At 50.1% G+C, this 22,666-nt stretch overlaps 1 protein-coding gene across 1 annotated transcript in view; it reads right to left on the minus strand.

Moving 5' to 3' along the window:
* Nucleotides 1-436: 436 nt before the first annotated feature.
* Nucleotides 437-22,666, minus strand: part of CUL3 (cullin 3) — a 46,721-nt gene continuing 24,491 nt past the window's right edge. Inside the window, exons 4-14 of the mRNA XM_078616809.1 lie at nt 22,257-22,417; nt 20,479-20,593; nt 19,323-19,551; nt 16,441-16,586; nt 14,263-14,439; nt 12,382-12,552; nt 10,234-10,341; nt 7,524-7,648; nt 6,396-6,492; nt 1,477-1,608; nt 437-667 (exon numbers count right to left, since the gene is read on the minus strand). Of these exons, the coding sequence (XP_078472935.1) occupies nt 437-667; nt 1,477-1,608; nt 6,396-6,492; nt 7,524-7,648; nt 10,234-10,341; nt 12,382-12,552; nt 14,263-14,439; nt 16,441-16,586; nt 19,323-19,551; nt 20,479-20,593; nt 22,257-22,417 (1,692 nt within the window). The remainder of the gene's footprint in view (nt 668-1,476; nt 1,609-6,395; nt 6,493-7,523; nt 7,649-10,233; nt 10,342-12,381; nt 12,553-14,262; nt 14,440-16,440; nt 16,587-19,322; nt 19,552-20,478; nt 20,594-22,256; nt 22,418-22,666) is intronic.

Genomic DNA, 22,666 nt, shown 5'->3' on the forward strand with positions numbered 1-22,666 from the left:
CCACACACACAACATCCTATGGATTATACAGCCACCCACATACTGACTCAGCAATTATCATGGTTGGCTACGTACGGTAACGAAAGAAGTTCAACAAACATTCACTAACCAGATCCACCCTCTCACCCACCCACCTATCCAGCGCTTTCCACCCCCTCCCACCCCGACCCAGCGTACCCCCTCACTCACCGTGCCTTTCCACTCACTCACATTTCCACCCGAACTACCCACCCACAACTCACGCATCCTCTCATTTACACGGCCACCCACATACTCACTCCGCAACTAACCAACATCCATCCTACCCACTCAACCGGCCCTCTACCCACCCAGCGTTCCCCTCACTCACCGTGTCCTTTCCGCCCACCCTTCAAAATCACTCGCTCACTCACTCACTCACCCGCCCACCCACCCAAACCCAACCACCACCAACCACCTACCCCACCGAGCCCAACGCGCACACCGCCTTGTGCCGGGCACCTGTCTGTATCTTGACACGGTGCAGCTTGGAGGTGAACTGGTCATTGACGGTGAAAATGTGGCTGGGCTCCATCTCCTTGGTCTTGGGCTCCTTGGTGAGGACGCGCTGCGTGGGTTTCCCGCACGCCAGCGACTGCAACGCTCGCACCAGCTCCTTCTCGGGGATGTCCGTCTCCTGCTGGATCTCCTGCAGAGGGGGGTGAGGGGGTTGGGGGGGGTGGGAAGGGCAGCAGCATTGGGTCAGCCAACCCACGAGTCTGCAATTTCCCCTTTTTCTATTGGCACATGCGAGCCAAGCCAGCGCTAGTCGCTCACGGTACGAGTGTTGGTTTTCCACTGGCACATCCAAAGCCACGCTAGCGCTAGACACTCACGGTACGGGTGTTGGTTTTCCACTGGCACATCCAAAGCCACGCCAGCGCTAGATGCTCACGGTACGGGTGTTGGTTTTCCACTGACACGTCCGGAGCCACGCCAGCGCTAGCCGCTCACGGTACGGGTGTTGGTTTTCCACTGACACGTCCGGAGCCACGCCAGCGCTAGATGCTCACGGTACGAGTGTTGGTTTTCCACTGGTACATCCAGAGCCACGCCAGCGCTAGACACTCACGGTACGAGTGTTGGTTTTCCACTGGCAGGTCCAGAGCCACGCCAGCGCTAGATGCTCACGGTACGGGTGTTGGTTTTATACTGGCAGGTCCGGAGACATGCCAGCCACTCATGGTACGGGTGTTGTTTTTCCACTGGCACATCCAAAGCCACGCCAGCGCTAGACGCTCACGGTACGGGTGTTGGTTTTCCACTGGAGCCACGCCGAGCCGGAAACGGAACTGCGATACGCTTGGCCTCACGCGGCGTCCCGATGCTCGCTCGTTATCGGCGCTCGGAGCGCTTGACGGCGCCAGTCCCGCCGCGATCCACCTACCCCCCCCCCACCTGGCACCCGTCAGAGGAGGATGTCGCTTCGCCCCAGCCGCCGCCACCACCGCCGCTCACCTCGAAGGTGTAGCTGTCCCTGTTGTTGAAGAGGATGAGGATGGTCATCTGAAACGTGGAGACCTGCAGGATGTGCTTGCGCGTGTTGCTCCCCGTGAGTTGCGCACCACCCATGCTCGAGTCCCCTTCCTCCTGCCCATAAACGTAGGGGACACCGCGGACACAGCAACGTTGGCAACTTAGCGTTGGTGGCTGCAATGGTGGGGGGGGGGGTGCTTTCTGCCACCGCCATTTGCGGGCAATCGCTCGCTCGCAACGCACTCATCCGTTTATCGTCCCTCCGCGATGCTGGCGAAGGGGAAAAAATGATGATTAAGTGGACACAGGTGTGGGTGGACGGTGTGTGTGTGTGTGAGATTGACTAGGTGCTGGCGTGAGACTGGAGATGGGGGGGAGGGGGGCGGGCGAGGTGTGATAACGTCCTAGGAACTGCAAGACTCTAAAATACAAAAAAAAAAAATTACCAGGTAAGGTCCACTGAGCTATTTAAGATAGCTCTTTCTCAGAAGTGATCTGGCCACAAATGATAGCGTAACGGAAGTGGATTAATCATGTGGAAATTTATAGCGGCAGTCAAATACTCTAAACGCGTGATCTTGATTCTAAATATGGAGGGAAAAAAATGGGAGGACCCGGAGAAAACTCCACGGGGAGAGAGACATGCAAACTCCAAATATACAACAGGCGTCGGAGTTGAGCATTTAATCTCCCCAGCTATGGCCAAGCGTTACTGTGGGCATCTTCAGAAGTTGAGGAAGCAAAGGAAAACCTGCGTGCCAGACATGCGAGAAATCTTGCCCGTTAACGAACGAGTCAGCAGAACTAAAGTCTGCGAGTGAATAGTTTAAAGTCTCTTATCACTGGCAATAAGATCAATGCAAGTCCAAGTGTGGTCTTGACCGTGGTCAAAGCCGCAGGGGGAAGGAATGTTTAAGCAACGCAGCCAAACCCGATAGACCACAATTGGACCACGGAATAGCCGTCAACACCTCTACCGTGCCAAAAGGAAAAAAAACCACGAGAGAAGTCGCACCGTGTACAGCATGACTCTGGAATGGTATTTGCCAAGTAGGAGTAACGAGAGGAGCCCGGAGAAGAATCAATTCAGATTGTTCTTCTTGGTTCTTTCGGTAAAGTCGCGTAGAAGGGAAGTAATAAAATAATAAAAATAAAACATAATAAAATACAATTCTCACGACGTTTCGGCCACAACGCAAGCAGCCGTCCTCAGGTGAAGACCAGGTCTGTCCTGCATACCAGGCGAGGGAGTGAACGTGTCATAGCCACTGAGAGAATTGACACTTGCGTCCGCGCAAATTAGGCCCCTCTTAAGACTTTATGACCAGAACACTGCCCCTGTCTGAATTCAAAGGCTTACGTTGGTCTGGTGCTGGGGTCGGCAACCAAAATCCCTCAATATTATTCAAGAGACAGCGTCTGAAAAAATTCAGATTGTCTGGAGATAAACCAACTCATCGGACCAGGCGTCGGCAAACCTGCAGGCTCTGGAGCTGCAACGTGGCTCTTGAAGGAGTGCAGTGAGACTCTTGAATAATATTGAGGGATTTTGGTTGCCGACCCCAGCACCAGACCAACGTAAGCATGTGAATTCAGATAGGGGCAGTGTTCTGGTCATCAAGTCTTAAGAGGGGCCGAATTTGCGCGGACGCAAGTGACAATTCTCTCAGTGGCTATGACACGTTAACTCCCTCGCCTGGTATGCAGGAGGTCGTGGGGTCGATCCTGACGACTCTGATGCCGGCTATATATTTGGAGTTTGCATGTTCTTCTCCCCATGCTCGCACGGATTTTTCTTCGGGTCCTCTGGTTTTTTACACGCTTTTTATTAACTCACTCTGTCTGTTGTTGTTGTATCCTCAAATCTTGTAACTCAATTTTAACCCACTTCCCAATGTGGTATCGACTGCAAACTTGGTATACTTATGTCATACTGATGACAGTACTATATTCGATCATAAAAAATAAAAATGATATATTTTTAAAAATTATTTTTATATGTTATGTTTTGGCTTGGATCTAATTGTCCACGCTCAACTGACGTTGGCTGTAAATCACCACGGTCCCTTACATTATGGCAAGTTTCGTGACCACTTCCTGGAGTCGTGGAGTTCTGCCATTACAAGTACGGTACATTTCATGAAGGCGTGTTTTTTCAAGTTTTTTTTTTAATATTACTCATTCCCTCCACATTTAGAATCAACGTCACGCGTTGAGAATATTTGGTTACTGCTATACATTTCAACGTGAACATCCGCTTTGTTGAGCTATCATTTGTGGCCAGGTGACTTCTGCATGTGCGCTATACAGCACATTGGGCCTTACCCTGAGAAAATCAAAATAGTTTAGTTTAGGGAGCTCGCCCGTGCGTGTGCTCACGGGTCATTCCGCGCGATGTTCAGCACGGCGTCCGACGTTTCGCCCCCAGCCCTGCTGTGGAGGCTTCTCGGCGCGGCGCGACCCAAAGACGACGCTGCACGAGGCGCGACCGCCAAAAAACCTACGCGGGCGGATTCCTTCGCTTGGCGGAGAAACGCAATACCCGGCGTTGCTTTACTTTTAACCGTCTCGGCAAAAACATTGATCCACTGCAGCACTGCGGCAGCTGTCATTACGCTAGCGTAAAAAAAAAAAATGCGCGCTCACGCCCTCCCCTCATCCCGTGCAGTCATCCTATCTGTGGACGGGCACAAATAGACCATCACACAGCGGTGCACTAATCGGCTGCTCGTGACACGGTTGTCTGGCTCGACCGCTCGAATGTGAAATTGTCGTCGCTGCTCTTGCTTCTTCATCAGCAGCCATAGGAAAGATTGTGGGTGCTCACATTCCAGTCTAAGTAAGGGTGGCGGGGGAGGTGAGGGTTTATGCAGGAGGTTGTGGGTTCGGTGCCGACCTTCGTGACGCCTGTACAGGTAGTCCCCGACTTACGATGGAGATGCGTTACGACGACCCCATCATCGCAAGTCAAAATATCTTAAGTCGAAAATAGCATAGCTTACCCAGGAGTCTTAAAGAATGGTGATAATTTAGCAAAAGAGAGCAATTTACAGTACCGTACTGTATAAACTATATACTGTACTTATTAATTACAATACTGTATTGCACAGTGAAATTTAAAGTAAAAACAAGGTAAATTCTTAGCCTACCTATATGAACTGCAATTTAATATAATTTTTTTTAGGAAACATTCCTATCTGCTATAAAAACTTTTAACATGCATTGAACACCGAGACAACTTAACTCTGTCAACCGCTGGGGAGAATGAGACATCACCAAACCAGGTGGGAGATGCGTACAGTACATCCCGGCAGCGTCCCAACGTACAGCATCGTACCTCATACGCTGCTACGTTTGCCTGCCGCGCGAAATGTAAAATATTTAACAATTTTGTCATATCGCTATCGCCATCGTAAGATCGAAATATCGTAAGTCGGACCATCGTAAGTCGGGGACTACCTGTATACGTGGCGTTTGCATGTTGTTATCCTCCGTGTTCAAGTGGATTTGTCTCCGGGTCTTCCGGTTTAGTAAAGGGGAGTAAGGGGGAGGGGGGGGAGCAGAGGGGGGGGGTGGTGGTCTCCCGCAAGGAGCAACACGTGGAGCGGATTCCAACAATCGGATTCCAATAATCTCGGGCGTCATTCAATTCCTTTGGCTACCATTCCGTTGCTCGTCTTACACATTGGCAATCATCCACACTGCCCGCGACGTATCCCTGCCCAAACGCAATTTCTCTCATCAACCATCAATGTGACGTCTCACTTATTCGGGAGCGTTTGTGTGCTGCTGCTCACCGTCCTTAAACTAAGCACTCCATCCAGCTGTTGCTTGTCTCTGCATGTCATCATTTTAAACCCAATCTGCCTCCGATAATTGCCCTTCTGCAACGCTGTCCGTCGATCACTTGATTTCTCTCAAGAGCCCCTTGTCGCGCGAGGCTTTTGTTCGAGTACATTTTGGTAACCGCAAAGTAATTTCTCAGAATCCACGCAATATTTTTATTTTTTTTCCCCCACAATCAAATCTCGTGCCAAATAGTCGCCGTCACGTCCCAAGATGCGTATTTCGCGCGCAAGGGCGGGAACCACTGATGAAAGGGGGGGGGGCAGTGAATGATTCCATGGTGGCTAGGAGATGTTAGCTCCCTCGCCTGGTATGCAGTGGGTCAGAGGGTTCGATCCCGGCCCTGACACCTGCTGTATATTTGGAGTTTGCATGTTCTCTGATGAAAGGGGGGGGGGGGCAGTGAATGATTCCATGGTGGCTAGGAAATGCTAGCTCCCTCGCCTGGTATGCAGGGGGTCAGAGGGTTCGATCCCGGCCCTGACACCTGCTGTATATTTGGAGTTTGCATGTTCTCTGATGAAAGGGGGGGGGGGGGCAGTGAATGATTCCATGGTGGCTAGGAGATGTTAGCTCCCTCGCCTGGTATGCAGGGGGTCAGAGGGTTCGATCCCGGCCCTGACACCTGCTGTATATTTGGAGTTTGCATGTTCTCCCCGTGGACGCAGGAATATTTTTTCTCCGGGTCCTCCGGCTTTTTTCCCTCCTCCACATTTAGAAACGTACGTTTAGGTTATTTAGATGATTTGGCTGCTATGAATTTCCTCATGATAACCCGCTTCGTTGAGCTATCATTTGTGGCCAGGTTGCTTCTGGATAAGAAGCTAATAGCTCAGTGGGCTTTTCTGGGTAAAATAAAATTGTTTAGATTTATTAATCTTGTTAGCGATTTGCTTACCATTCCCATACTTTGCACTCCTATCGTGTTTTTATATTGTTTCTTGCTGTAACATTCTGACCCCGTGCCCCAACTGGACATCTGTGAGAGAAAAAAAAGAGCTTGATAGCGCATCGGATTCCTCCAGTAATAAACGAATATTCTGATTCCCCCGTACCCGTCTGATGGGGCCGTAGAAGGTGGCGTTGAGGTCGGCTGAGCCCATGTGGTGTTGAAGCGTGAGCTGGCGCCCACTGTGCTTGGCAAGGTAAAACCTACAAGGCACAACAAATAACACGCGCACGCACGCACAACGCAAGATAAGACAAAGACGCTCCCAATCAAGCCTTAGCCTTTGAGACTGTTAAGGCAAGTGCTGTTAGCGAGCACCTATGAAGGCCGGCAAGGCGCATGACGGGGTGGTGTGGCCAGCACCACGCCCGGCCGCCTTTGTGTTCCCAGAGTGCTGATGTTTACACACCGCGCCAGGGCACTCATTTGAGGCCGGGCTGACCTAGGGGAGGAACAGGACAGGTTAGCATCCAACGTGCCACCGATCTGCAGCGTGGCCGGGGAATTGAACCGAGGTGTGGATGGGGTAGCAGCGCAGTGGCATGAATCACAGAGTCACTGCAACCGATAGAAGAGACAGGCCCACGTACACGCAGTGACACACGTACACGGAGTGACACACACACACAGAGTAATATACACGCACACACATGTACACACATATACCAAGCAGACAATGTCTACTTGTAGCTCATGAAAAATGTAAGCGCTGATGCCAATAATTTTTGAGATCGACACCTAACAATTTATCGAAACCATCATCAATTTTCTTGGTTCTTTCGGTAAAGTCACGTAGAATGGAAATAATAAAATAATAAAATTTCTTTTTGTATGTTTTATTATTATTATTTTATTATTTCCATTCTACCTGACTTTACCGAAAGAACCAAGAAGATGAATCCCTGCAGTCACGAAAGCATTAAATCGAGAAAAAAATCCATCCTCAATTCACTAATCTGTGCCTTCTCTGTACCATCCCGCACTGCCTCATTTTTACCAAACTCATTCGTTCCAAGACGATTGGGCAAAGTACAAATTGTGGTAAAACTGCCATGAATCGACAAAAATCGACCCACACACACGCGCAGATCCCACGGCACGCACGCACGACCACGTGTACGATTTTTAAGCGACGCGATCGTCACATGCCGAAGACCAGCGACATCCACCGTCGGAATTCCTGGGGAACTGGGACTGCTGGGGCGGGCGGGCGGTGAGCGGAGCGGAGCAATACCTGCGGAAGACTTCGAAGGCGTGGCGCGGGGCGGGGGGGATGTTGCACTTTGGCGTGGCCGCCTGCGTGGGCCAGTAACCCGTGGTGAGCACGCGCACCGTCAAGTCCACGCCGTGCAGCGACGTCTGAGGATGGTGGGTGGTGGGGTGGGGGGGGTGGCGGCGACATGCGTGTGCGCGGTGAGCGTCGGCGGGCACGAGTGCGTGCGTGCGTAACGGTTAGCGTGCTGCGCTACGAACCTGATGACCCTAATTCGATGTACGCTCGCGGCCAACATCAGTGACGATTGTCTGAACCGGTCATGGGCCTCCTCTAGGTCGACTCAGCCTCAAATGCGGTACATGGTGTGATGTGTCAACATCGTAACTCGGGAGACAAAGACGGTCCGGCGTGGTGTTGGCCACGCACCCCCTCGTGTGCCGTGCAGGCATTCATTGGTGCTCGCTAAAAGCACTTGCCCAAACAGTCTATTAACGCTATAAGGGGTTTATTTGTCTTTCTATTGGCATGGGGACATATTTTAGCACGGGTAAACGTGTGTTTGTTTCATCGGCATGGGTACACTGAATGTCCAAACTGGTGCAGAGTTCGCTTGTACCGAATATCAATGCCGTTGAAATTACTCACTCCCAGAAGGCAGTGAGGCCTGTAGGTTGTGGAGGAAACGGTACGTTTTTTTTAAGTGGAGAGAAGAAAAGGAGACATAAGTTGTCTGCTTACCTAAATTATAATTTAACGCGCTTATCAGATGAGTCCGCTAGTCTATTGTAAAAAAAAACATCAGTGATCGCCCTCAGTCTCGTGAAAACAAAACTATAAAACTATGTAACCAGGTAAGGCCCACTCAGCTATATAACGCTTTTTCAGGAGTGACCTGGCCACAAATGATACCTCAACGAAGTGGCTTATCACGTGGAAATGTGTAGCAGCCAAATACTGTAAATGCATGTTAATTCTAAATGTGGAGGGGAAAACCGGAGGACCTGGAGAAAAATCCAAGCAACCACGAAGAGGGAGACATGAAAACTCCAAATATACAGCAGGCATCAGAGTCAGGATCGAACCCACAACCTCCTGTATACCAGGCGAGGTAGTTAACATCTCCTAGCCAACGTGATGATGATTAGAGAGACACACAATCTCCAAATATACAGCAGGCGCCAGGGTCGGTATCGAACCCACGACCTCCTGTATACCAGGCGAGGTAGTTAACATCTCCTAGCCAACGTGATGATGATTAGAGAGACACACAATCTCCAAATATACAGCAGGCGCCAGGGTCGGTATCGAACCCACGACCTCCTGTATACCAGGCGAGGTAGTTAACATCTCCTCACCACCGTGATGATGATGAGAGAGAGAGATGCGCAAACTCCAAATATACAGCAGGCATCAGGGTCAGGATCGAACCCACAACCTCCTGTATACCACGCGAGGTAGTTAACATCTCCTCACCACCGTGATGATGATGAGAGAGAGAGACACGCAAACTCCAAATATACAGCAGGCATCAGGGTCAGGATCGAACCCACGACCTCCTGTATACCAGGCGAGGTAGTTAACATCTCCTAGCCATCGTGATGATGATGAGAGAGAGAGACATACAATCTCCAAATATACAGCAGGCGCCAGGGTCAGGATCGAACCCACGACCTCATGTATACCAGGCGAGGTAGTTAACATATCCTAGCCACCGTGATGATGATGATGATGATGAGAGAGACACGCAAACTCCAAATATACAGCAGGCATCAGGGTCAGGATCGAACCCACAACCTCCTGTATACCAGGCGAGGTAGTTAACATCTCCTAGCCATCGTGATGATGATGAGAGAGAGAGACATACAATCTCCAAATATACAGCAGGCGCCAGGGTCAGGATCGAACCCACGACCTCATGTATACCAGGCGAGGTAGTTAACATCTCCTAGCCACCGTGATGATGATGATGAGAGAGACACGCAAACTCCAAATATACAGCGGGCATCAGAGTCAGGATCGAACCCACAACCTCCTGTATACCAGGCGAGGTAGTTAACATCTCCTCGCCATCGTGATGATGATGAGAGAGAGAGACACGCAAACTCCAAATATACAGCAGGCATCAGGGTCAGGACCGAACCCACGACCTCATGTATACCAGATGAAGTAGTTAACATCTCCTCGCCATCGTGATGATGATAGGAGAGAGAGAGACGCGCAAACTCCAAATATACAGCAGGCATCAGAGTCAGGATCGAACCCACAACCTCCTGTATACCAGATGAAGTAGTTAACATCTCCTAGCCACCGTGATGATGATAGGAGAGAGAGAGACACGCAAACTCCAAATATACAGCAGGCTTTCAGGGTCAGGATCGAACCCACGACCTCCTGTATACCAGGCAAGGTAGTTAACATCTCCTAGCCAACGTGATGATGATGATGATGAGAGAGAGACACGCAAACTCCAAATATACAGCAGCAGGCATCAGGGTCAGGATCGAACCCACAACCTCCTGTATACCAGGCGAGGTAGTTAACATCTCGCCGCCGCGAGATTAAACGTTCGATCCCATTGTCAAAAGACAACGGAGGGAGGGAAGCTCTCACTGGCTGTGCATTTCTACCCAGAGGCCGTTTCTACCCAACGGGTGTCACCGAATGTCGTATACGTCACCGACGTGCGAGGAGGAGTCACGGGCTCCTGCTTCCGCGCTGCAGGCCGTACCCCCGTGGTGTGCAAGTGAGTCCGGAATTCCTCCATGGTGGTGTTGGAGATGCTCATGTCCTTGAACATGCCCTCCAGCTTGGACGTAAACTGGCAGCCGCACTCCGTCTGCGAAATTGACGTGGAGGGGGGGGGGGTTGGAGCAACAGGGCGAGGGGGAGAAGATAAGAGTCAGAATATTTATTACTGGACGAATCCGATGACGTTATAAAGCTTTTTTTTCCCACAGATGTCCAGTAGAAGGCACCGTCGCCAATCCGATTTCAAAACTAGGCCAGAGCCCAGAGAAGCTGATCCCGAGTTTCCTCGACCGAGTTGCTTCGCGTGCTACAGCAAAGTAACACGTCTGCCGCAGAGCAAAATTTGTCGCACGGCATCCAAACAGGCACTGAATTGTCAGAGCCAGAGCGCGTTCACCAAGTTAATTGAAGTTATTTTTTTGTGCAGTCATCGGCGACAGCGCCGAGACCATCAACTCACTACACTTGAGAACCCGGTTAATTACACAGATGGGATGTCTGGATTCAAATCCCAGGATCGTAGCAGTGCCAGCTCAGCACTCGTGGCATCTGGTCAATCCAAGAGCTGGCTCAAAAAAATATTTAAAAATACTTTAAAAAAAAACACGCTTTAATGAAATGTACTGCCCGAGCTGCCCCTCCCCCTGCCCCCTTCCCCCATAGCCCCTCCCCTCCCTCCACATCCCCCGCCCCTGGGCTTAGCTTCCCGAGGCTTGCCGTGACGTAAGGGACCACGTGGTGATCTACAGCCAACGTGAGTTGAGCGCGGATAATTAGAGCCGTAAAAAAGATTGTTTAAAAATGTGTATTTTTAATTTCCAATGATAGAATATAGTATTGTCATCAGTATGACATAGCTATACCAAATTTGCAGTCGATACGACATTGGGAATACGGTTGAAATTGAGTTACAAGATTTTTGGATACGACAACACATACAGTAAGTTAAATAAAAGCGTGTAAAAAGTAAAAAAATATGTTTTGGATTTTTTATGATAGAATATAGTATTGTCATCAGTATGACATAGCTACACGAAGTTTGCAGTCGATAGCACATTGGGAAAGTGTGTAAAAATTGAGTTACAAGATTTCTTTTTTTAGGATACAACAGATGAAGTGAGTTAAATAAAAAGCGTGTAAAAATGTCTTTTGTCGGGACTCTGTCTTCTTCTTCTGTACGGCTGATGTAGATGCAGAGCAGCAACTACAATTTCACATCCAGTGGTCAAGCCTGACAATCGCCGTACGATGTCTCCTTCCTATTGTGGACTCGCTCCACCCTGGCTAGCCATCGAACAAAGACGGTCAACCGCATCGGGCTCTTTCAGATGCACTTCTGTGGCCGTCTGGAGCGCTCGTCATTCGGGTATTCGGAAGCGACTGGGAGCTACGCGCTTTTCAATCGAAAACTAAAGTCTTTAAAATTGCTTGCTGTGTTTAGTTTGTCGTCCTTCCCCCGCACCTCCGATTGGCACAGTGGCCAATGTACGGTGTGACAAAAGTTCAACATACACACATACAGCACAGGGTGGTGGTTTGCCTTTCTAATTAATGTTTAGGATTTTTTGTCTATCGACACATGACCTATTCATTTATGTATTATCCCTTGTGTGTGGGTTTTCACTGGATATGAAGCTTTCGTGACTGCAAGGATTCATATTCTTAGGTTTTTTCGGTAAAGTCACGTAGGTAAAACATTAAAATTAATAAAAGTTAAATAAAATAAAAAATACAGCTGTCGTGGCTGTGACGGTTCCACCTGAAGACGGAGGCTTGTGTTGCCTCCGAAACGTCGTGATTTTTTATTTTATTTTACTTTTATTAATTTTTATGTTTTACCTACGTGACTTTACCGAAAAAACCTAAGAATATTTCACTGGATACTTTATCTATGCTGAACGTCTTTCGCGCGGTACGGAGCCAACCCTGCCGATCTGTCGGCGTACAAAACTCTCGCAAACTTGGACTAGGACAAACGCCCAATGCGTTTGTCCTCCCCCCACACCTCCCATTAACACGGTTGGCTACGTACGGCGCCAAAGAAGTTCAACATACACGCACACATACATAGAGAGGCCTGCAAGGGGTGCGGGGGACGTGGCCACGGGGAGTGGAAGGTCGCGTTCACCTTGAGCTTGGAGATCATGTTTTTCTCCGAGTCGTCCGACACACTCTTGTTGGTCAGCAGCCGGCGTGCAAGGTGCTGCTTGTAGTAGCGCTCAAACACGTCCTTCTCTTGCAGGAAGCGGAAGAGGATCATCGCCTTGTCCAGAATCGCCTCCACCTCCTGCTCTGACAGCTGTGAACGCGAGCAAACACACGCAAGACAAAGATCCCCCTCCCCCCGCCTATCAACTAAACTAAAAACAAAACTGCTTTTTGTTTTACTAGGTAAGGCCCACTGAGTTATGCCACTCCAATGCCATTTGCCTCTGCAACCTGCCCTCTATAATCTCGCACACGTGTCCCACCCATCACAAAACCTCCTCTCTTCCTGGGTAACACACATTACATTATATATTGGTTTTTAAATGGAGTTTCCATTATCTCGGTTTCAAAGAACCAAAAACTATTTTTATTTTACCAGGTAAGGCCCACTGAGCGACGTGGCTCAACGAAGCGGCTTATCACGTGGAAATGTATAGCAGCCAAACACTCTAAAACGCATGTCGATTCTAAATGTGCAGGGAAAAACCGAAAGAAAAGGGAAAAAAATCGACGGGACCACGGGGAGATCATGCAAATTCCAAATATACAGGCGTCAGGGTCAGGACCGAACCCACGACCTCTTGTATACAGGGTGAGATAGCTAACATCTCGCCACCGTGGCAAAGCGAACGAGGGGGGTGATTGCAGCCAGTACCCAATGCTGATGGTGTGCACACCGCATCAGGTGCTCATTTAAGACTGCGGGGAGGGCCCGGGACGGGTTCTGATACCAAGTCACCGATGTAAGCGGTGGCTAGGAGCGCGTGTACCACTGTGTCACTGCTACCTATCACACATCATAACAGAGCGCGAACACGTGTCCGTCTGTGTTTACGTGCGTGAATCACTGTACGTGCGATTAAGTGGATAATACAGGGTGCTTCAAAAAAATGTTAACACTTCTTTGATAATTTTTTATGGAAAAAGAACGGATAATACACTGTAACATGATAACAAATGTAAGTTAATAGCTTCAAAAAGTCGGTGTCTCCTCCACTCGTTCGCCATTATTGCAACACATGCCAGGTGGTCTCCAGAGAGTGTTAACATATTTTTGAAGCACCCTGTAGTGTGTGTACACGTGAGAATGTGTATGTGTACAATTATATGTGGTAGCGTGCGAATGCGTGTGTGTTTGCGAGTGTTGATGTCTGTACGAGAGCCTGTGCATGTGTACACCACATTGCGTGCGCGTTAAGTTTGCACAGCAGGGAGCACAGGAGGTGTTACCCGACAGTTATCTCAACCCATAATACCTGGCTCTGTCCCGTGACATCCTGTCAGCGAGCATTCCAACGCTTCACTTGACCTCAAAGCAGAGTTCGCAACCGGGTACCCGATACCTGTACCCTACCCGATACCCGGCTACCCGTACCCGGCTGGGTACGGGTACAAGTACCCGTTTGCGACCCTGGTGCGGCCGGGTACTGGTAGGCCGTGAGTCACTGGTGAGTCACCGTTTGTCACTCATTTCCCAACGTCTTGTCTCTTCTCACAATTCAAGTTCCTAAAATCAACCCACCCGCGCCTGCAACATGGCTTCATCCCAGAGGTCGCAATCGGGTACCCGTACCCGAACCCTACCCGATACCCGGCCGGGTACTCGGTAGGGTACGGGTACCCGTTTTCGACCCTGGTGCGACCGGGTACGGGTAAGGAATCAAAACCCGTTTGCGACCTCTGCCTCAAAGTGCACCTAGCTTGGCACAAGCGCTGTGGTGATGTCACCGCCACTTAGCAGTAAATGGCGGCCGTTGTTGGCAAGTGAGCGAGCGAGCGCGAGTGCCTTGCTCATTCTTACCCCCTTCACTCCCTTCTTGAGTTTGTCGTCGATGAACAGGGAGAGGTATTCTGGTGAGCGCGGGTTGAGGTTCAGGAAATACTCGAAGTCGCTCGAGATGGTCTGCTTGAACAGGCGGTCATTGCCAAATGACTGCTGGAGGAAGTGATCGAAGCGGTCTTTGAGGTCCAGAAGCCCCTACGGGAGGTGAGAATCACAGACACAGATTCACAGACCATTGGTGCAAGTGTTATTAGCGAGTAGCTCCTACCAAATTTCGATTTAAAGCTTTCGTGACTGCAGGGATTCATCTTCTTGGTTCTTTCGGTAAAGTCACGTAGAAGGGAAATAATAAAATAATAAAAATAAAACATTATAAAATAATTCTCACGACGTTTCGGCCACAACGCAAGCAGCCGTCCTCAGGTGACGCTGTCTTTCCGACAGACCTGTTCTTCACCTGAGGACGGCTGCTTGCGTTGTGGTCGAACCGTCGTGAGAATTATTTTATTATGTTTTATTTTTATTATTTTATTATTTCCCTTCGACGTGACTTTACCGAAAGAACCAAGAAGAAGCTCCTACCAAGGCTGGCACGGCATGCGAGGTGGGGTGAGCGGCCAGCGCCACGCCTGGCCGCCTTGGTCTCCCCAGTGGCGATGTTTACACATCGCACGAAATACTCATTTGAGACCGAGTCCACCTGGCAGAGGCTCAGGACCAGTTAAGATAATCCCCACTGGTGTTGGCCGTGAGCGGGAATTGAATTCGGGTCGAGGGGATTCATAGCGCAGCGCGCTAACCACGACACACAAACAGCCTCCTTTAAACATTAAGGACTAAAGGACCAATTCTAGATTTGAAGATTTCGTGACTGCAAGGATTCATACTCTTAGTTCTTTCGGTAAAGTCACGTAGGTAAAAAATGAAATTAATAAAAATAAAACAATAAAAATCACGACGTTTCGGAGACGTGTGTTGCCTCCGAAACGTCGTGATTTTTATTGTTTTATTTTTATTAATTTTATTTTTTACCTACGTGACTTTACCGAAAGAACTAAGAGTACTAAAGGACCAAATAAACATTTGTGACTGCAAGACGTCCTTGCAGTGATAGACACGACTGCACATGTTACGGTTTGGAAAGTGTTTCCGTGGTGAAAAAAGTCCCTTCTATTGGCCGATTAATGCTGCCAACATCATTAGACCTCCTTTTCCAGTACCAAAATATAATAATAGGGGTTTTCCCCTTTTGTCTGGCAACAAAACTGAAACCTTTTACAAGGAATCATGTGTGCATTAACCACAATACTTGTGGTTAAAATGCAAAAAAAACACTGATAATATATGCCTTGTCCTTGAAACTGATTGGTCCACACCAGGGAAGGCTTTCTTTGGTGTGGACCAATCAGTTTCAAGGACAATGCATATATTATCATAGTGCGTTTTTTGTTTGCATTTTGACCATTAGTATTGTGGTTAATGCAGACATGATTCCTTGTAAAAGGTTTCAGTTTTGTTGCCAGAAACAAGGGGAAAAACCCTATTATTATTATAATAATGCTGCCAAGATGCTAGCAGTGATGGATACAAATTACCTTTCGGATGTGCAATTGCAGTGATGAATAAACATCGTTTGGGGCCATTTCAAAGTGGCAGCACTCTGGCCTACACACAAGTCAGGTTCACCAATCCACTCACTGCAAGTCCCATATGCTGGTCACATTAAGTTAACAGACCAGGATTGTCCGACTTGCAAGAGTGACCAATCACCAAAAAGGGCACTCAAAATAACAATCGAAATGACAATCCCCGATACGTGTCGACATCTAACCCACGACATCTACCAACCCCCTTGCCTCCAAAGCATTGGATTGGATTGCACTGGATTTGCAGGCGTTTCCCATCTGTTCGCGAGCCACTGGAGATGTGCGCTTTAAAATCTGAATTAAAAACTTAATTTCCTTAGAACTGCTTTTTGTGTTTAGTTTGTTGTCCTTCTAACGCACCTCCGATTAGAGTACGGTGCGAAAGAAGTTCAACATACATAACACAGACTCGCAGAGACCAATAGACTCACACAGAGACACAGACTCGCAGAGACCTATACAGTTTGCTGTCCTTCCCCTGCACGTCCGATGAGCACGGTTGGCTACGTACGGTGCGAAAGAAGTTCAACACACACACACACGCACGTACCTGGATGTAGTCGACGGGATTCTTGCCCTCTCCCTCTTCCGTGACGAGCGCCTTGCCTTGCTCACGCAGGTAGCCGCTCATGCACTCGCACATGGTCTTCAGACCGTTGGGCACGCGCCCAAACAGCTTGTACATACACGCCAAGTCTGCGGGGACGAGAGAGAACACAAACATACACCCGCCCCACGCCAGCGCGCTCGGCCTTAGGAGTCCACAGAGGAGGCGCCGTTAGCGAGCACTGAATAAAGATGCGTCGGCAGGCGGACACTCTCGGTACGTGTGCATTGCCAGTCATCTCAGTCAGTCAACCCCATGGCACCCGGGTCTTTCCCGTGACCTGCAAGGGGGCCTTCCGACACTTCACGTGGCCTTAAAGTGCACCTAGCCTGGTACAAGCGCCCGTGGTGACATCACCGCTACTTAATGGCGAATGCCGGTTGTTTGGTTGGGTGCTGGTTGGTCAGCGTGGGGAGCTGTGGTGTAGCGTTTGGCACATTGCACTACGAAACCAGGCCACCTGAGTTCGATTCCCGCTCACGGCCAACACCGCTGGCGATTATCTGAACCAGTCCTGGGCCTCCCCAAGGTAGACTCAGCATCAAATGAGTAGTGGGAAGACAAAGGCTGCTGGGCGAGGTTGTTGGTCATCCACCCCCTGGAATATATGAAACTCCGAGGTCGACTCAGCCTGAACAAAGACCACCTGGTGTGGTGTGTTAAATAAACCCATCAGCACTGGGGAGTGGTGTTGACCACTCCCCACCCTTGCGTGCTGTGCCGGTCTTCATAGGCGCTGCTCGCTAACAACTCCAACAGCCTGCTAAAGGCTATACGCGGGATATTTGTATTTTGGCCGTGGACAATTGAATCTCCCCTTGCAATACCGCAAGTGCGAGTACAATTCATAGGTAACTTTGTGTGTATCCCTACACCTCCGCAGGAGAGCGATTTACGCTGCGCTTTACTGTAAACTGACAAGAGGTCACTTAAAAGAAGTGACTGAGGTGCAACAAAAATGCTCACTCGGCTTGTGCAATTCCCACCAGTGTACCTGCAATTCTACTACTGCAATTACAACGGAATTGTTTACAAAGCTGCGTCTCAAATGATGCAACCACCAAAGATGAGTTCGATAAATCATACCCGTAAGCGACAAACACACACCCTAATGGCTCACACAAGCTGACAAGTTAACGAGCGTAGCAATGTACGCCCCCACAAAGCCTTGCTTTGTTAAGTTTGTCCACATACGTCTCCTCGTTCATCCGGTAAAACCAACCTCAGCTAGACAGACTGATACGGGGCGATGCCGAGTCCAGTTAGCTAAAAAACGAATTAAAGATGAATGCAAAAAACACAACAACAACCCTATTACTGTATACGTACGAGTGTAAATGTATAAATAAGAGTGTGTGAGATTGTTATTGTACAAAATAACAACAAATACTATTTTTATTTAACCAGCTAAGGCCCACTGAGCTGTATACGTATTTTTTTTGAATGATAGCTCAACTTAGTGGCTTAGCACGTGGAGATTGATAGCAGTAGCCAAATACTCTCAACGGATGTTGATTCTAAATGTAGAGGGGAAAACCCGGAGGACCCGGAGAAAAATCCACGCCATCACGGGGCGTGGCGGGGAGAGACACTGAAAACTCCAAGTATACAGCAGCAGGCTTCAGGGTCGGAATGAAACCAACGACCTCCTGCATACCAGGCGAGGTAGTTGACATCTCCTAGCCACCGTGATGATGATGAGAGCGAGAGAGACACGCAAACTCCGAATATACAGCAGGCATTGTCAGAGTCGGGATCGAACCCACGACCTCCTGCATACCAGGCGAGGTAGTTAACATCTCCTAGCCACCGTGATGATGATGAGAGAGAGAGACACGCAAACTCCAAATATACAGCAGGCATCAGGGTCGGAATGAAACCAACGACCTCCTGCATACCAGGCGAGGTAGTTAACATCTCCTAGCCACCGTGATGATGATGAGAGAGAGAGAGAGAGACACGCAAACTTGGAATATACAGCAGCAGGCGTCAGGGTCGGGATCGAACCCACGACCTCCTGCATACCAAGCGAGGTAGTTAACATCTCCTAGCCACCGTGATGATGAGAGAGAGAGATACACGCAAACTCCAAATATACAGAAGACTTCAGGGTCGGAATGAAACCAACGACCTCCTGCATACCAGGCGAGGTAGTTGACATCTCCTAGCCACCGTGATGATGATGCGAGCGAGAGAGACACTGCAAACTCCAAATATACAGGAGACTTCAGGGTCGGAATGAAACCAACGACCTCCTGCATACCAGGCGAGGTAGTTGACATCTCCTAGCCACCGTGATGATGATGAGAGAGAGAGATACACGCAAACTCCAAATATACAGCAGGCATTGTCAGGGTCGGGATCGAACCCACGACCTCCTGCATACCAGGCGAGGTAGTTAACATCTCCTAGCCACCGTGATGATGATGAGAGAGAGATACACGCAAACTCCAAATATACAGCAGGCATTGTCAGGGTCGGGATCGAACCAACGACCTCCTGCATACCAGGCGAGATAGTTGACATCTCCTAGCCACCGTGATGATGATGCGAGCGAGAGAGACACTGCAAACTCCAAATATACAGGAGACTTCAGGGTCGGGATGAAACCAACGACCTCCTGCATACCAGGCGAGGTAGTTAACATATCCTAGCTACTTTGATGATGATGAGAGAGAGAGATACACGCAAACTCCGAATATACAGCAGGCATTGTCAGGGTCGGGATCGAACCCACGACCTCCTGCATACCAGGCGAGGTACTTAACATCTCCTAGCCACCGTGGCGCTCTACCCCCCACTCCACCACCCTCCGCTGAGCTCACCTTCGGTCTTGCCGTTCTTCAGCATGTGCACGAGGCCCGAGTTCTCCATCTCCACGATGGTCTTCATGTGCTTGGAGATGAGCTCCTCCTCCACAACGTGCACGATCGGCTCCTCGGTCGACTTGTCCAGGTAGTGCACGGCGCGTTCCGTCTCCTCCGTGATGCGCGCCTCCACCTTCTTGATGTAGACCGACGCGCTGTTCTCGGCCAGGAACTTCTGGCTCTCCATCTGCGGGCGGAGGGAGAAACGGCGTTGCGGCAAGCGTCACGGTGGTGAGACGGTGACAATCTCGCCATGGGTATACAGGAGTTATTCTTTGGTTCTTTCGGTTAAGTCACGTCTAAAGATAAAATAATAAATTAAAATAATAGCGACGTTTCGATTGCAACACAAGCAATCATCATCAGGCATAAGAGAAATAGCAACAAAAATCTAACTAGAAAACTATAGACAGACATACAAGCAGACAGACATCACAAGGACACACAGAGAGAGGACACATATCGGCACAGAGAGAGGGGTCGTTTCTGTGACGGTCCCTAAGATTGGGTATACAGGAGGTCGCGGGTTCGATCCCGACCCCGTGACGCCTGCTGTATATTCGGAGTTGGTGTGTCTCTCTCTCCCCGTGGTCGCGTGGATTTTTCTCCAGGTTCTCCCTCCACATTTAGAGTCAACATCAGGCGTTTGGATTATATGGCTGCTGCTGGAAATTTCCCAACGATAAGCCACTTCGTTGGGCTATCATTTGTGGCCAGGTCGCTGCTCAAAAAGAGCAATATAGCTCATAGGGTCTTACCCAGTCAAAAAAATAGTAGTTCTAAATAGTAATTATCACTGCTTAATAATGATACCGTGCCCCCCCCACCCCACGCGGTCCAGCTTTAGATGCTCCCAGCGGCGGGCCGATGTTACTTTGTATGCATGCATATTAAACTTCTTTTGCGCCGCACGTCGCCAAATATGCTGATCGGAGGGTCCCGCGGGGGGGGGGTGGGGGGGAAGTACAAAAAACGAATACACAAAGCAATGCGGCTTCCCAATCGGGTAACGTGCAATTGAATTAACTTAAAATTGGCCACTTTGGACGCAAACACATTACAAACTATTTTTTTTCAAATGACATTGCCGTAAGAGGTAAGAGTTGAAGCTGACCTGGAAGAACTCTGCCGACATCCGCAGGAAGGGGATCTCGAAGTCCTCCTCGTACACGGTGCGGCTTTCGATGCCGAGCATGAGCAGCATCTGGCACGCGTTCCGGATCGCTCCCCTGCCGATGCGTCACGGAGAGACGCACATGGGGAGACGTACACGGGGAGACACGTACAGAGACACGCACAGAGACACGCACAGAGACACGCACGGAGACACGCACGGAAACACGCACGGGGAGACGCACACGGGGAAACGCACACGGGCAGACGCACACGGGCAGACGCACACGGGGAGACACGCGCAGAGACACGCACAGAGACACACACAGAGACACGCACACGGAGACACGCACACGGGGAAATGCACACGGGGAAACGCACACGGGGAGACACGCACAGAGACACGCACAGAGACACGCACAGAGACACACACACGGGGAGACGCACACGGGGAGACGCACACGGGCAGACACACACGGGCAGACGCACACGAAGACACACGCACGGGCAAACGCACACGGGGAGACACGCACGGGGAGACACACGCACGGGGAGACACACGCACGGGGAGACACACACACGGAGACACATGCACGGGCAGACACACGCACGGAGACACACACACATCACATCCATCACCACGTGCGGAATACAGCAGGACATCCCTAAGGTTGCTAACGTGCTGTGGGGTAGGGGGGCGGACACATTCGGTTGTCTGGGGGCAGAAAATCACATACAAGCTGGAAGGCAGCCACAAACACAGGTGCCAACAATTGCCCAAGCGCTGTAGGTCTGCCAGGGGGCAGTGGGGGTATACTTACCCATATACAATCCCCAGTTGAATCATTTGCAGGCAATTTATTTTATTAACTTTGGAAAATGTGGACCATGATGACGCTGGCACACAATGGCCCACTTTTGCGAATAACGTCGTGGGATCTATAACGTACACCACGCAGCAGATAACGTTGAATTTTTTTGTTAATGGTTAATACACCGGCAGTATTAACCAGGGCGGCCGTTGGATTTGAACCGTGTACTTCGGCAATAACCATTGGCGAACGCACTGCCACTCAGCCGAACCGCCCCCCCCCCCCTCCCCCCGACCACACAGCCACTCACGGCACTCCTACAGACAGCCCGTGCACCGCCGCGATTACAACGAACCACCGTCACGATTCCGCTCAACAATTGATCCTCTTCGCCTTTTTTTTAGTATCATCTTGTTTGTATCCCTGCTGGTTTTTTTGTTTCGTCTGTGTAATTTTGATCGCTCCAAGAGCCCGACTGTAGCATGAGCAGATTATCAACGCGCAACTTGCAGTCTTTAACGTTGTTTACCCACCCTTCTCAGGATTTCCACGTTGATCAACGATGTGAGTTTTTATTGCGTATTTCACACACGCTTTGCTGGCTGTGTCTTTATTGATCCGAGCCTTTCCGTAAGCACCCACACGCTTGCACCGGCCCAACAATCTCTCCCCTCTCTCACCCCTCCCCTTCCCTCTCACTCCTCTCACTCCTCCCTCTCTCTCCTCCCTCCCAACCCTCCCTCACCTCTCAAACCTCCCTCTTCTCCTCCCTCTCTCTCCTCCCTCTCTCTCCTCCCTCTCTCTCCTCCCTCTCTCTCCTCCCTCTCTCTCCTCCCTCTCTCTCCTCCCTCCCAACCCTCCCAACCCTCCCTCGCCTCTCAAACCTCCCTCTTCTCCTCCCTCTCCTCCTCCCTCTCTGACCCCTGGGCTCGGACGAGGGCGTCGCGACCGTCACCGCCGTCCCCACCTGTCGACGACTTCTCCGCGGCGTTCACGCGCGATCATGTCGAGCAGCGTTTGCCGTAGGTGGTCTCGGATGTTGCCGTAGCGCACCACCTGGTCGCGGAAAATGATGAGGCCCAGGTTGTAGACGTTCTCCACGTTGTTCTGCAGCACGTAGACGCGGTCCTGCGCAGCGCCGCGCGAACACACGCGCGTGAGCCTCCGGTGTGTGCGAGTGCGGGCCAAACGTGCCGCATGTGTGTGTGAACATGCCGGCAAGTGTGCGAGCATGTGTGTGCGTGTGCGTGCCTCTTTTGTGTAAGCGCGTGCGAGCTTTCCAACGTGTGAGCGTGCACGAACAGGTAAGCTAAAAACGTAACTATTTTTATTTTTATCAGGTAAGGCCCACTGAGCTATGTAGCTCTTTTTCAGAAG

Source organism: Lampetra planeri, chromosome 51 (genome assembly GCF_965212315.1).
Source record: "Lampetra planeri chromosome 51, kcLamPlan1.2.h2, whole genome shotgun sequence".
NCBI lineage: Eukaryota > Metazoa > Chordata > Hyperoartia > Petromyzontiformes > Petromyzontidae > Lampetra > Lampetra planeri.